The 14,419-nt window shown below is 55.5% G+C and overlaps 1 protein-coding gene across 1 annotated transcript in view; it reads right to left on the bottom strand.

The window, feature by feature from the left end:
- Positions 1-14,419, bottom strand: part of LOC139260440 (striated muscle-specific serine/threonine-protein kinase-like) — a 458,414-nt gene that overhangs the window by 28,863 nt on the left and 415,132 nt on the right. Inside the window, exons 37-38 of the mRNA XM_070877003.1 lie at positions 11,040-11,279; positions 8,774-8,997 (exon numbers count right to left, since the gene is read on the bottom strand). Coding sequence (XP_070733104.1) covers positions 8,774-8,997; positions 11,040-11,279 — 464 coding nt within the window. The remainder of the gene's footprint in view (positions 1-8,773; positions 8,998-11,039; positions 11,280-14,419) is intronic.

Raw genomic sequence — 14,419 nt, 5'->3', positions numbered from 1 at the left:
GTAGGTCCCCTGCAGTCAGAATAAGGGGAAGTCATAACGGGGAACAAAGAAATGGCAGACCAATTGAACAAGTACTTTGGTTCGGTATTCACTTAGGAGGACACAAACAACCTTCCGGATATAAAAGGGGTCGGAGGGTCGAGTAAGAAGGAGGAACTGAGGGAAATCCTTATTAGTCGGGAAATTGTGTTGGGGAAATTGATGGGATTGAAGGCCGATAAATCCCCAGAGCCTGATGGACTGCATCCCAGAGTACTTAAGGAGGTGGCCTTGGAAATAGCAGATGCATTGACAGTCATTTTCCAACATTCCATTGACTCTGGATCAGTTCCTATCGAGTGGAGGGTAGCCAATGTAACCCCACTTTTTAAATAAGGAGGGAGAGAGAAAACAGGGAATTACAGACCGGTCAGCCTGACCTCAGTAGTGGGTAAAATGATGGAATCAATTATTAAGGATGTCATAGCAGCACATTTGGAAAGAGGTGACATGATAGGTCCAAGTCAGCATGGATTTGTGAAAGGGAAATCATGCTTGACAAATCTTCTGGAATTTTTTGAGGATGTTTCCAGTAGAGTGGACAAGGGAGAACCAGTTGATGTGGTGTATTTGGACTTTCAGAAGGCTTTTGACAAGGTCCCACACAAGAGATTAATGTGCAAAGTTAAAGCACATGGGATTGGGGGTAGTGTGCTGACGTAGATTGAGAACTGGTTGTCAGACAGGAAGCAAAGAGTAGGAGTAAATGGATACTTTTCAGAATGGCAGGCGGTGACTAGTGGGGTACCGCAAGGTTCTGTGCTGGGGCCCCAGCTGTTTACATTGTACATTAATGATTTAGACGAGGGGATTAAATGTAGTATCTCCAAATTTGCGGATGACACTAAGTTGGGTGGATGTGTGAGCTGCAAGGAGGATGCTATGAGGCTGCAGAGTGATTTGGATAGGTTAGGTGAGTGGGCAAATGCATGGCAGATGAAGTATAATGTGGATAAATGTGAGGTTATCCACTTTGGTGGTAAAAACAGAGAGACAGACTATTATCTGAACGGTGACAGATTAGGAAAAGGGGAGGTGCAACAAGACCTGGGTGTCATGGTACATCAGTCAATGAAGGTTGGCATGCAGGTACAGCAGGCGGTTAAGAAAGCAAATGGCATGTTGGCCTTCATAGCGAGGGGATTTGAGTACAGGGGCAGGGAGGTGTTGCTACAGTTGTACAGGGCCTTGGTGAGGCCACACCTGGAGTATTGTGTACAGTTTTGGTCTCCTAACTTGAGGAAGGACATTCTTGCTATTGAGGGAGTGCAGCGAAGATTCACCAGACTGATTCCCGGGATGGCGGGACTGACCTATCAAGAAAGACTGGATCAACTGGGCTTGTATTCACTGGAGTTCAGAAGAATGAAAGGGGACCTCATAGAAACGTTTAAAATTCTGACGGGTTTAGACAGGTTAGATGCAGGAAGAATGTTCCCAATGTTGGGGAAGTCCAGAACCAGGGGTCACAGTCTAAGGATAAGGGGTAAGCCATTTAGGACCGAGATGAGGAGAAACTTCTTCACCCAGAGAGTGGTGAACCTGTGGAATTCTCTACCACAGAAAGTAGTTGAGGCCAATTCACTAAATATATTCAAAAGGGAGTTAGATGAAGTCCTTACTACTCGGGGGATCAAGGGGTATGGCGAGAAAGCAGGAAGGGGGTACTGAAGTTTCATGTTGAGCCATGAACTCATTGAATGGCGGTGCAGGCTAGAAGGGCTGAATGGCCTGCTCCTGCACCTATTTTCTATGTTTCTAGGAGTCAGTGTGAGCGTGTGTGTGTGAGAGTGAGCGTGTGAGTGTGTGTGTGAGTGAGTGTGAGTGTGAGTGTGAGTGTATGTGTGTGAGTGTGTGTGTGTGTGAGTGTGTGTGTGTGTGTGTGTGTGTGTGTGTGAGTGAGAGTGAGATTGAGTGTGTGTGTGTGTGTGTGAGAGTGAGAGTGTGTGTGTGTGAGTGAGAGTGTGTGTGTGTGAGTGAGTGAGTGAGTGTGTGAGTTTGTCTGAGTGTGTGTGAGTGAGTGAGTGTCTGTGTGAGTGTTTGTGAGTGCGTGTGAGTGTGTGAGTGTGTATGCGTGTGTGTGAGTGAGTGAGTCAGTGAGTGAGTGAGTGAGTGAGTATGAGTGTGAGTGAGTGAGTATGAATGTGTGTGAGTGAGTGAGTGTGTATGAGTGTGTGAGAGTGAGTGAGTGAGTGTGTATGAGTGAGTGAGTGTGTATGAGTGTGAGAGTGTGAGTGAGTGAGTGTGTATGAGGTGAGTGAGTGAGTGAGTGTGTATGAGTGAGTGAGTGTGTATGAGTGTGTGAGTGAGTGAGTGAGTGTGTGACAGTGAGTGAGTGAGTGTGTATGAGTGTGTGAGAGTGAGTGAGTGAGTGTGTATGAGTGAGTGAGTGAGTGTGTGTATGAGTGTGTGAATGAGTGAGTAAGTGAGTCAGTGAGTGAGTGACTGTGTGTATGAGAGTAAGTGTGATTGTGAGAGAGTTAGTGTGTGAGTGAGTGAGTGATTGTGTAAGAGTGAGTGTGATAGTGAGTGAGTGTGAGTGAGTGTGAGCGTGAGTGAGTGAGTATGTGAGTTTGTGAGTGAGTGAGTGTGAGAGTGAGTGAGTGGGTGAGTGTGAGTGAGTGAGTGAGTGTGAGTGTGTGTGAATGTGTGTGAGAGTGAGTGAGTGTGAGTGTGTGAGTGTTAGTGAGTGAGTGAGTGAGTGAGTGAGTGAGTGAGTGTGAGTGTATGAGTATGTGCGTGAGTGTGTGTGAGAGTGAGTGAGCGTGTGTGAGTGTGAGTGAGTGTGAGTGTGTGTGAGAGTGAGTGAGTGTAACTGTGAGAGTGAGTGAGTGAGTGTGAGTGTGAGAGTGAGTGAGTGAGTGAGTTAGTGAGAGTGTGTGTGTGTGTGTGTGTATTTGTGTGAGTGTGTGAGTGAGTGAGTATGAGTGAGTGTGTGTGTGAGTGTGTGTGTGAGTGTCTGTGTGAATGAGTGTGAGTGTGTGAGTGTGTGTGTGTGAGAGAGTGAATGAATGTGTGTGTGTGTGTATGTGAGTGTGAGTATATGTGAGTGTGAGTGTGTGTGAGTGAGTGAGAGTGTGTGAGTGAGTGTGAGTGTGCGTGTGTGTGAGTGAGTGTGAGTGTGAGTATGGGTTTGTGAGTGTTTGAGTGAGTGAGTGAGTGTATCTGAGTCTGAGTGAGTGAGTGAGTCTGTGAGAGTGTTTGTGAGTGAGTGTATGAGTGTGTGTGAGTGAGTGTGTGTGAGTGTGTATGAGTGTGTGTGAGTGTGTATGAGTGTGTGAGTGAGTGAGTGAGTCAGTGAGTGAGTGAGTCAGTGAGTGTGTGTGAGTGTGTGTGAGTGAGTCAGTGAGTGTGTATGAGTGTGAGTGAGTGAGTGTGTGTGTGTGTGTGTGTGAGTGAGTGTGTATAAGTGTGTGTGAGTGTGTGTGAGTGTGCATGTGTGTGAGTGAGTGTAAGTGTGAGTATGGGTATGTGAGTGTTTGAGTGAGTGAGTGAGTGTGTGAGTTTGTCTGAGTGTGTGTGAGTGAGTGTGTGGGTGTGTATGAGTGCGTGTGAGTGAGTGAGTGTGTATGAGTGTGTGTGAATGTTTGTGAGTGAGTGCGCGAGTGTGTATGAGTGTGTGTGTGTGTGTGAGTGAGTGTGTGTAAGTGTGTGTGAGTGTGTGTGAGTGTGCATGTGTGTGAGTGAGTGTAAGTGTGAGTATGGGTATGTGAGTGTTTGAGTGAGTGAGTGAGTGTGTGAGTTTGTCTGAGTGTGTGTGAGTGAGTGTGTGGGTGTGTATGAGTGCGTGTGAGTGAGTGAGTGTGTATGAGTGTGTGTGAATGTTTGTGAGTGAGTGCGTGAGTGTGTATGAGTGTGTGTGAGTGAGTGAGTGTGTGTGTGTGTGTGAGTGAGTGTGTGTGTGAGTGTGAGTGTGAGTGTGAGTGTGCATGTGTGTGAGTGAGTGTGAGTGTGAGTATGGATGTGTGAGTGTTTGAGTGAGTGAGTGTGTGAGTTTGTCTGAGTGTGTGTGAGTGAGTGAGTGTCTGTGTGAGTGTTTGTGAGTGCGTGTGAGTGTGTGAGTGTGTATGTGTGTGTGAGTGAGTGAGTCAGTGAGTGTGAGTGTGTATGAGTGTGTGAGAGTGAGTGAGTGAGTGTGTATGAGTGAGTGAGTGTGAGTGTGTATGAGTGTGTGAGAGTGAGTGAGTGAGTGTGTATAAGTGAGTGAGTGAGTGTGTATGAGTGTGTGTGAGAGTGAGTGAGTGAGTGTGTATGAGGTGAGTGAGTGAGTGTGTATGAGTGAGTGACTGTGTATGAGTGAGTGCGTGTGTGTATGAGTGTGAATGAGTGAGTAAGTGAGTGAGTGAGTGAGTCAGTGAGTGTGTGTGAGTGAGTGAGTGAGTGAGTGAGTGAGTGTGTATGAGTGAGTGAGTGTGCATGAGTGTGTGTGAGAGTGAGTGAGTGAGTGTGTATGAGGTGAGTGAGTGAGTGTGTATGAGTGTGTGAGTGAGTGTGTATGAGTGTGTGAGAGTGAGTGAGTGTGTATGAGTGAGTGTGAGTGTGTATGAGTGTGTGAATGAGTGAGTAAGTGTGTCAGTGAGTGAGTGAGTGTGTGTGAGTGTGTATGAGTGTGTGTGAGTGAGTGTGTGTGAGTGTGTATGAGTGTGAGAGTGAGTGAGTGAGTATGAGTGAGTGAGTGAGTGAGTGAGTGAGTGAGTGTGTGTATGAGTGTGTGTGAGAGTGAGTGAGTGAGTGTGTATGAGTGAGTGAGTGAGTGTGTATGAGTGAGTGAGTGAGTAAGTGTGTATGAGTGTGTGAGAGTGAGTGAGTGTGTGTGTATGAGTGTGTGAGAGTGAGTGAGTGTGTATGAGTGAGTGTGTGAGTGTGTATGAGTGAGTGAGTGTGTGAGAGTGAGTAAGTGAGTGTGTGAGAGTGAGTAAGTGAGTGAGTGTGTATGAGTGAGTGAGTGTGTGAGTGTGTGAGAGTGAGTAAGTGAGTGAGTGTGTATGAGTGAGTGTGTGAGTGTGTATGAGTGAGTGAGTGAGTGTGTGAGTGTGAGAGTGAGTGAGTATGAGTGAGTGAGTGAGTGAGTGTGTATGAGTGAGTGAGTGAGTGAGTGAGTGAGTGTGTATGAGTGAGTGAGTGAGTGAGTGAGTGAGTATGAGTGAGTGTGTGAGTGTGTATGAGTGAGTGAGTGAGTGTGTGAGTGTGTGAGAGTGAGTGAGTATGAGTGAGTGAGTGAGTGTATGAGTGAGTGAGTGAGTGAGTATGAGTGAGTGTGTGAGTGAGTATGAGTGAGTGAGTGAGTGAGTGAGTGAGTGAGTGAGTGAGTGAGTGAGTGAGTGAGTGAGTGTTTGGGGCGGAAGGGGACAGTGGGAAGGACGGTGTATTTGCCGCCTGTTTTACACCCAGTTCACCGGGACAGTGCACCGGGAGTCAGTTTCAGTATCGCCCCCTCCTGCCCTCCCGCCCAGAGTGCCTGCACCCCCCCTCCACCCCCCCCCCTACCCCACATCTGCACCCCCCCCTCTCCACTGCCCCCCCCCCCCCCCCACCATCTCCACACTGAGGGAGCTGGGGTGACCCTGCATCCCCCGGGGAGCTTGGCCTCGAGGCAGAGCCTGCAGCCCCTCCATTCCCCGGCCGATAATCTGGACGGCAGGAGGGTGGTCACCCGGGCGTTCCCAAATTGGTGCCTTCGCCACGTTAACAATCGCGGCACTGGGGGGGGGGGGGCCTCTGACCGGTGGGTGAGGGGGGAGGGGAGGGCCCACTGACCAGTGGGTGAGGGGGGGAGGGGAGGGCCCACTGACCAGTGGGTGAGGGGGGGAGGGGAGGGCCCACTGACCAGTGGAGGGGGGAGGGGAGGGCCCACTGACCGGTGGGTGAGGGGGGGAGGGGAGGGCCCACTGACCAGTGGAGGGGGGAGGGGAGGGCCCACTGACCAGTGGGGGGGGGAGTGGAGGGCCCACTGACTGGTGGGTGAGGGGGGGGAGGGGAGGGCCCACTGACCGGTGGGGGGGGGAGGGGAGGGCCCACTGACCGGTGGGTGAGGGGGGGGAGGGGAGGGCCCACTGACCGTTGGGTGAGGGGGGGAGGGGAGGGCTCACTGACCGTGGAATGAGGGGGAGAGGGGAGGGGAGGGCTCACTGACCGGTGGGTGAGGGGGGAGGGGAGGGCTCACTGACCAGTGGGTGAGGGGGGGAGGGGAGGGGAGGGCTCACTGACCGGTGGGTGAGGGTGGGAGGGGAGGGGAGGGCCCATTGACCAGTGGGGGGGGGGAGAGGGCTTACTGACCGGTGGGTGGGTGGGGGAGGGGAGGGCCCACTGACCGGTGGTAAGGGGGGGGAGAGGAGGGCTCACTGACTGGGGAGTGAGGGGGAGAGGGGAGGGGAGAGCTCACTGACCGGTGGGTGAGGGGGGAAGGGGAGGGCTCACTGACCGGTGGGTGGGGAAGGGGAGGGCTCACTGACCAGTGGGTGGGTGGGTGGGGGAGGGGAGGGCTCACTGACTGGTGGGTGAGGGGGGGAGGGGGAGGGGATGGCTCACTGACCGGGGAGTGAGGGGGGGGGGGCTCACTGACCGGTGGGTGAGGGGGGAGTGGAGGGGAGGGCCCACTGACCGGTGGGTGAGGGGGGGGGGAGGACTCACTGACCGGGGAGTGAGGGGGGAGCTCACTGACCAGGGAGTGATGGGGGGAGGGGAGGGCCCACTGATCGGTGGGTGAGGGGGGGAGGGGGAGGGGAGGGCTCACTGACCAGTGGGTGAGGGGGGGAGAGGAGGGGAGGGCTCACTGACCAGTGGGTGAGGGGGGGAGGGGGGGGGGAGGGGGAGGGGAGGGCTCAGTGACCAGTGGGTGAGGGGGGGAGGGGGAGGGGAGGGCTCACTGACCGGTGGCGGGGGGGGAGGGGAGGGCCCACTGACCAATGGGTGAGGGGGGGAGGGGAGGGCCCACTGACCAGTGGGTGAGGGGGGGGGAGGGCTCACTGACCGGTGGGTGAGGGGGGGGGGGGGGAGTGCCCACTGACCGGTGGGTGAGGGGGGGAGGGGAGGGCCCACTGACCAGTGGGTGAGGGGGGGGAGGGCTCACTGACCGGTGGGTGAGGGGGGGGGGGAGTGCCCACTGACCGGTGGGTGAGGGGTGGGGAGGGGAGGGCTCACTGACCGGTGGGTGAGGGGGGGGGGGGGAGTGCCCACTGACCGGTGGGTGAGGGGGGGGGGAGGGGAGGGCTCACTGACCGGTGGGTGAGGGGGGGGGAGGGGAGGGCCCACTGACCAGACAGTGAGGGGGGGAGGGGAGGGCCCTCTGACCAATGGGTGAGGGGGGGAGGGGAGGGCCCACTGACCAGCGGGTGAGGGGGGGAGGAGGGCTCACTGACCGGTAGGTGAGGGGGGGGAGGGGTGTGCCCACTGACCGGTGGGTGAGGTGGGAGGGGGAGGGGAGGGCTCACTGACCGGTGGGTGAGGGGGGGGATGGGTGGGCTCACTGACCGGTGGGTGAGGGGGGGAGGGGAGGGCTCACTGACCGGTGGGTGAGGGGGGGGAGGGGAGTGCCCACTGACCGGTGGGTGAGGGGGGAGGGGTGGGCTCACTGACCGGTGGGTGAGGGGGGGGAGGGGAGTGCCCACTGACCGGTGGGTGAGGGGGGGGAGGGGTGGGCTCACTGACCGGTGGGGGAGGGGGAGGGGATGGCTCACTGACTTGTGGGTGAGGGGGGGAGGGGAGGGCCCACTGACCAGGCAGTGAGGGGGGGAGGGGAGGGCCCTCTGACCAATGGGTGAGGGGGGGAGGGGAGGGCCCACTGACGAGTGGGTGAGGGGGGGTGGAGGGCTCACTGACCGGTGGGTGAGGGGGGGAGGGGGAGGGGATGGCTCACTGACTTGTGGGTGAGGGGGGGAGGGGAGGGCCCACTGACCAGGCAGTGAGGGGGGAGGGGAGGGCCCTCTGACCAATGGGTGAGGGGGGGAGAGGAGGGCCCACTGACGAGTGGGTGAGGGGGGGAGGAGGGCTCACTGACCGGTGGGTGAGGGGGGGGGAGGGGAGTGCCCACTGATCGGTGGGTGAGGGGGGAGGGGGAGGGGAGGGCTCACTGACCGGTGGGTGAGGGGGGGAGGAGGAGGGGATGGCTCACTGACCGGTGGGTGAAGGGGGGGGGAGTGGGCTCACTGACCGGATGGTGAGGGGGGGGAGGGGGAGGGGATGGCTCACTGACCGGTGGGTGAAGGGGGGGGGAGTGGGCTCACTGACCGGATGGTGAGGGGGGGGAGGGGGAGGGGATGGCTCACTGACCGGTGGGTGAGGGGGGGGGGGGTGGGCTCACTGACCGGTGGGTGAGGGGGGGGGAGGGGTGGGCTCACTGACCGGATGGTGAGGGGGGGGAGGGGGAGGGGATGGCTCACTGACCGGTGGGTGAGGGGGAGGAGGAGTGGGCTCACTGACCGGTGGGTGAGGGGGGGGGAGGGGTGGGCTCACTGACCGGTGGGTGAGGGGGGGGAGGGGGAGGGGATGGCTCACTGACCGGTGGGTGAAGGGGGAGGAGGAGTGGGCTCACTGACCGGTGGGTGAGGGGGGGGGAGGGGTGGGCTCACTGACCGGTGGGTGAAGGGGTGGCAGAGGATGGCCCCGTGATCACGCCGATCGGTGCGTGCTCCGGTTCTGCCCAGCCCCGCGGACCCCCCCACTCGCCCCCCCCCCCTCGGGCGGAGGCTCTGCCCAGCACCCCCCCCCACCCCCCAGGCGCAGGCTCTGCACTCACACATGTTCTCGGGGGTGCCCACGCGATGGCCCAGGGGCTTGGGGACGGTGGCGTTGAAGAAGTGAGCGCTCCCGAAGTCCACCAGCTTGACCACGTTGAGGTAGGTGATGATGACGTTGTCTGGCTTGATGTCCAGGTGCACGATGCGTCGACTGTGCAAATACTCCAGGCCTTGCAGCACCTGCAGGATGTAACCCACCACGTCATCCTCCGAGTAACGGAACCTGCGTAGGGGAGGGGAGAGGAGTGAGAGGGTGAGCCGTGACTCGAGCTAGCGCTCACTGAAGGTTCTGCATTCCAGTAACTGGCTCGCCCAACAATCCCTTTTACCCTGAATATCTCACACTGAGCACAACCTGAGGGATCACCCCAACGTATCTGGCCACATATCAGACTTCTTCATCCAATCTATCTGCTTTCATTCTGAAGATCAGACGTAATCCATTAATCTGTAGTAACGTCAATCAAACCGTGCTGCCCATCTTGGAATCTCAGAAATTTACAGCACGGAAGGAGGCCATTCGGCCCATCGTGTCCTTGCCGGCCGACTAAGAGCTACCCAGCCTAATCCCACTTTCCAGCTCTCGGTCCGTAGCCCTGTAGGTTACGGCACTTCAGGTGCACATCCAAGTACTGTTTAAATGTGGTGAGGGTTTCTGCCTCTACCACCCTTTCAGGCAGTGAGTTCCAGACCCCCACCACCCTCTGGGTGAAGACATTTCCCCTCAAATCCCCTCTAAACCTCCCCCCAATTACTTTAAATCCATGCCCCCTGGTTGTTGATCCGTCTGCTAAGGGAAATAGGTCCTTCCTATCCACTCTATCCAGGCCCCTCATCATTTTATACACCTCAATAAAGTCTCCCCTCAGCCTCCTCTGTTCCAAAGAAAACAACCCCAGCCTATCCAATCTTTCCTCATAGCTAAAATTCTCCAGTCCAGGCAACATCCTCGTAAATCTCCTCTGCACCCTCTCCAGTGCAATCACATCCTTCCTGTAATGTGGTGACCAGAACTGCACGCAGTACTCCAGCTGTGGCCTAACCAGTGTTTTATACAGTTCAAGCATAACCTCTCTGCTCTTGTATCCTCTGACTTGTAATGAAGAACCATCACCATAAATGGTTAAAATGGCTTCCAGGAAGAGTGGTGAAGATATGTGGTCCTCGCTCACATTTGGGGAGACCTGATTGAGGTGTATAAAATGATGAGGGGCCTGGATAGAGTGGATAGAAAGGGCATATTTCCCTTAGCAGAGGGGTCAACAACCAGGGGGCATGAATTTAAAGTTATTAAGTAGAAGGTTTAGAGGGGATTTGAGGAGAAATTTCTTCACCCAGAGGGTGGTGGGGGTCTGGAACTCACGGCCTGAAAGGGTGACAGAGGCAGAAACACTCACCACATTTAAACAGTACTTGGATGTGCACTTGACCTACTGGGCTACGGACCCAGAGTGGGAAAGTGGGATTAGGCTGGGTAGCTCTTGGTCGGCCGGCACGGACACGATGGGCCGAATGGCCTCCTTCCGTGCTGTAAATTTCTGTGATTCTATGATTTGGTCAAGATGTTTGATCATGGACAAGTTAGGTTTGATCACATTGATCATATTTTACCTACAGATGTGGAAGGAGTTGAAAGTTGGAATGATTCGATTATTTCGGATCAGTCAGACAGCCTTGTTATAAGTTAAGTACCAGCAGCATATCCTACGTTAAATGTACTAGAAACAAATCCAAGAGAAAGTCAGAATTTAAGTCCGAGTCTGAGTCAGGCAGAAAAACAGTCTGAAGTTGTGGAGAGTCCAAATGTAAATCAAGGGTTCCCCTTGGAGAAAAAACTCTCCTGAGGCTCAGCCAAGAATGAGTCTAAGTTCAACACCATGTTTGGGAGGTTCTGTTCGAGAGCGAAGGTATCTCTTCGGAACAGAAAACCAGTGGTTAAGTTTGATCTGTAAATATGGCAACATTTTTGTCGTGCATAACCATGCAAGTTATGTATGATGATAATTTTGTTATAATTACTTCTTCATTAAGGAGGGAAAAGTGTAATATCTAGTTCCACCTAGTGGACTACTGTGGTAGTGCAGCTACTCATGGTATAACAATAAAGTCACATGATGTATTGGAGCCATCTTGTTAGTGATGTCGTAACAATATATCACATGGCTAATAAAGGAAAGAATCCTAAATACCTTCTTCACCACCTTATCGACCTGGCCTGCTACCTTCAGGGCTCTGTGGACCTGCACTCCAATCAAGCTGTCCTACCTGTCAATCAAACTGTAGAGGATCTCCTTCCCCAAACAGTTTTCCGAGATGAGGACCAGGTATCGAGGAGTGACATAGGCTTCGTGGAGGCACATGATCTTCTCGTGGTGGAGAGCTTTGAGGACCTCGTACTCCTGGAGGACAGCCTGCTTGTTCTCTCCTTCATAATGGATGATCTTGGCCATGAAGATTTTCCCAGTGGCATTTTCCTTGCACTCACGCACCACACCAAAACGCCCCCTGAGAAGCAAAGGCAGAGCTGTCAGCCTACACTCGGGGGGGGGGGGGGGGGGGGGAGAGAGAATCATCAGCAATGGCTGAGGGGCGCCCGAGCAGAAGGCCCCGATCGATAATCACCAAAAAACAGCTCAAATGCACAAAGAGAGGAACAATTTCCTCCAGTGAGGGGGGGGGGGGGATCCAGAACAGGGAGGCATAGACATAAAGTTAGGGCCAGGTACCACTCCAGTAAACCTCCCCCGCACCTTCTCCAAGGCCAGCTGTGCCTCGGAGGGAGCCCTCTCGCCTCTGAGTCAGAAGGTTGTGGGTTCAAGTCCCACTCCACGAACATGAGCACAAAAATCTGGGCCGACACTCCGAGTGCAGTGCTGAGGGAGCGCCGCACTATCGGAGGGGCAGTGCTGAGGGAGCGCCGCACTGTCGGAGGGGCAGTACTGAGGGAGCGCCGCACTGTCGGAGGGGCAGTACTGAGGGAGCGCCGCACTGTCGGAGGGGCAGTGCTGAGGGAGCGCCGCACTGTCGGAGGGGCAATGCTGAGGGAGCGCCGCACTGTCGGAGGGGCAGTGCTGAGGGAGCGCCGCACTGTCGGAGGGGCAGTACTGAGGGAGCGCCGCAGTGTCGGAGGGGCAGTACTGAGGGAGCGCCGCACTGTCAGAGGGGCAGTACTGAGGGAGCGCCGCACTGTCGGAGGGGCAGTACTGAGGGAGCGCCGCACTGTCGGAAGGGCATTACTGAGGGAGCGCCGCACTGTCGGAGGGGCAGTACTGAGGGAGCGCCGCACTGTCGGAGGGGCAGTGCTGAGGGAGCGCCGCACTGTCGGAGGGGCAGTGCTGAGGGAGCGCCGCACTGTCGGAGGGGCAGTGCTGAGGGAGCGCCGCACTGTCGGAGGGGCAATACTGAGGGAGTGCCGCACTGTCGGAGGGGCAGTGCTGAGGGAGCGCCGCACTGTCGGAGGGGCAGTGCTGAGGGAGCGCCGCACTGTCGGAGGGGCAGTGCTGAGGGAGCGCCGCACTGTCGGAGGGGCAGTGCTGAGGGAGCGCCGCACTGTCGGAGGGGCAGTACTGAGGGAGTGCTGCACTGTCGGAGGGGCAGTACTGAGGGAGTGCCGCACTGTCGGAGGGGCAGTACTGAGGGAGCGCCGCACTGTCGGAGGGGCAGTGCTGAGGGAATGCTGCACTGTCGGAGGTGCCATCTTTCGGATGAGTCGTTAAACCGAGGTCCCGTCTGCCCTCTCAGGTGGATGTAAAAGATCCCACGGCCACTATTTTGAAGAAGAGCAGGGGAGTTCTCCCCGGTGTCCTGGGGCCAATATTTATCCCTCAATCAACATCACAAAAACAGATTATCTGGTCATTATCACATTGCTGTTTGTGGGAGCTTGCTGTGCGCAAATTGGCTGCCGTGTTTCCGACACGTTTCCCACATTATAACAGTGACTGCACTCCAAAAGTACTTGATTGGCTGTAAAGCGCTGTGAGACGTCCGGTGGTCGTGAAAGGCGCTATATAAATGTAAGTCTTTCTTTCTTGACACACTTCATCGAATGGAGTTCCCAGAATGTCGGGCACCTGCTCCACACGCGGAAGGTGAGGGACAGCCCAAAGTGGGACTGTGCCCAAGAGTCTTCGACCATGGAACACCTCACATCGACCGGCCCACTGAGATTGGTTGTGAGAGGCCCCTCATTTCTCCACTTGGCATCTCAGTGAGCCCTCGAATGGAGAGCCAAGCCAGACATCCCATGATAAGGAGCAGTAGTGCCCAGAATTGGACGTAATATTGGTGGCCGTGCCTTCTGTTGCCTGGGCCCAATGCTCTGGAACTCCCTCCCGAAACCTCTCCGCCTCTCTACCTCTCTTTCCTCCTTCAAGACGCTCCTTAAAACCACCCACATTCTTCCCTACGTAAACTTGAGCTCATCCAAAACTCGGTTGCCTCGTGTCCTAACTCGCACCAAGTCCCACTCACCCATCACCCCCTGTGCTCGCTGCCCCGTGTCCTAACTCGCACCGATTCCCGCTCACCCATCACCCCCTGTCCTAACTCGCACCGAGTCCCGCTCACCCATCACCCCCTGTGCTCGCTGGCCCATGTCCTAACTCACACCGAGTCCCGCTCACCCATCACCCCCTGTGCTCACTGCCCTGTGTCCTAACTCACACCGAGTCCCGCTCACCCATCACCCCCTGTGCTCACTGCCCTGTGTCCTAACTCACACCAAGTCCCGCTCACCCATCACCCCCTGTGCTCGCTGCCCCCATGTCCGAACTCGCACCGAGTCCCGCTCACCCATCACCCCCTGTGCTCGCCGACCTACATTGGCTCCCGGTTAAGCAACGCCTCGATTTCAAAATTCTCATCCTTGTTTACAAATCCCTCCATGACCCTCGCCCCTCCCTATCTCTGTAATCTCCTCCAGCCCCACAACCCTCCGAGATCTCTGCACTCCTCTAATTCTGCCGTCCTGAGCATCCCTGATTATAATTGCTCCACCATCGATGGCCGTGCCTTCTGTTGCCTGGGCCCCAAGCGCTGGAACTCCCTCCCTAAACCCCTCCGCCTCTCTACCTCTCTTTCCTCCTTCAAGACGCTCCTTAAAACCTGCCTCTTCACCTGCGCGGCTCGGTGTCAAATCTTTATCTCATAACGCTCCTGTGAAGCGCCTTGGGACGTTTCACTACGTTAAAGGCGCTATATAAATACAAGTTGTTGTTGTGTTGTTGTTAATAGCCCATTTGAGGGCTAACCAATGATTTGTAAAAGTTTGCTAATCATGTCCTTGCTTTTGTGTGAGGTTATCCACTTTGATGGCAAAAACAGAAAGGCAGAATATTATCTGAATGGCGGCAGATTAGGAAAAGGAGAGGTGCAACGAGGCCTAGGTGTCATGGTTCATCTGAAAGTGGGCATGCAGGTACAGCAGGCGGTGAAGGCGGCAAATGGTATGTTGGCCTTCATAGCGAGAGGATTTGAGTCTAGGAGCAGGGAGGTCTCACTGCAGTTGTACAGGCCCTTGGTGAGGCCACACCTGGAATATTGTGTTCAGTTTTGGTCTCCGAATCTGAGAAAGGACATTCTTGCTATTGAGGGAGTGCAGCGAAGGTTCACCAGACTGATTCTCGGGATGGCAGGACTGACAT

Source organism: Pristiophorus japonicus, chromosome 3, assembly GCF_044704955.1.
Source record: "Pristiophorus japonicus isolate sPriJap1 chromosome 3, sPriJap1.hap1, whole genome shotgun sequence".
NCBI classification, from domain to species: domain Eukaryota; kingdom Metazoa; phylum Chordata; class Chondrichthyes; family Pristiophoridae; genus Pristiophorus; species Pristiophorus japonicus.
Note: the sequence above shows the minus strand (reverse complement) of the source record. Positions and strands in the feature narration are given on the sequence as shown.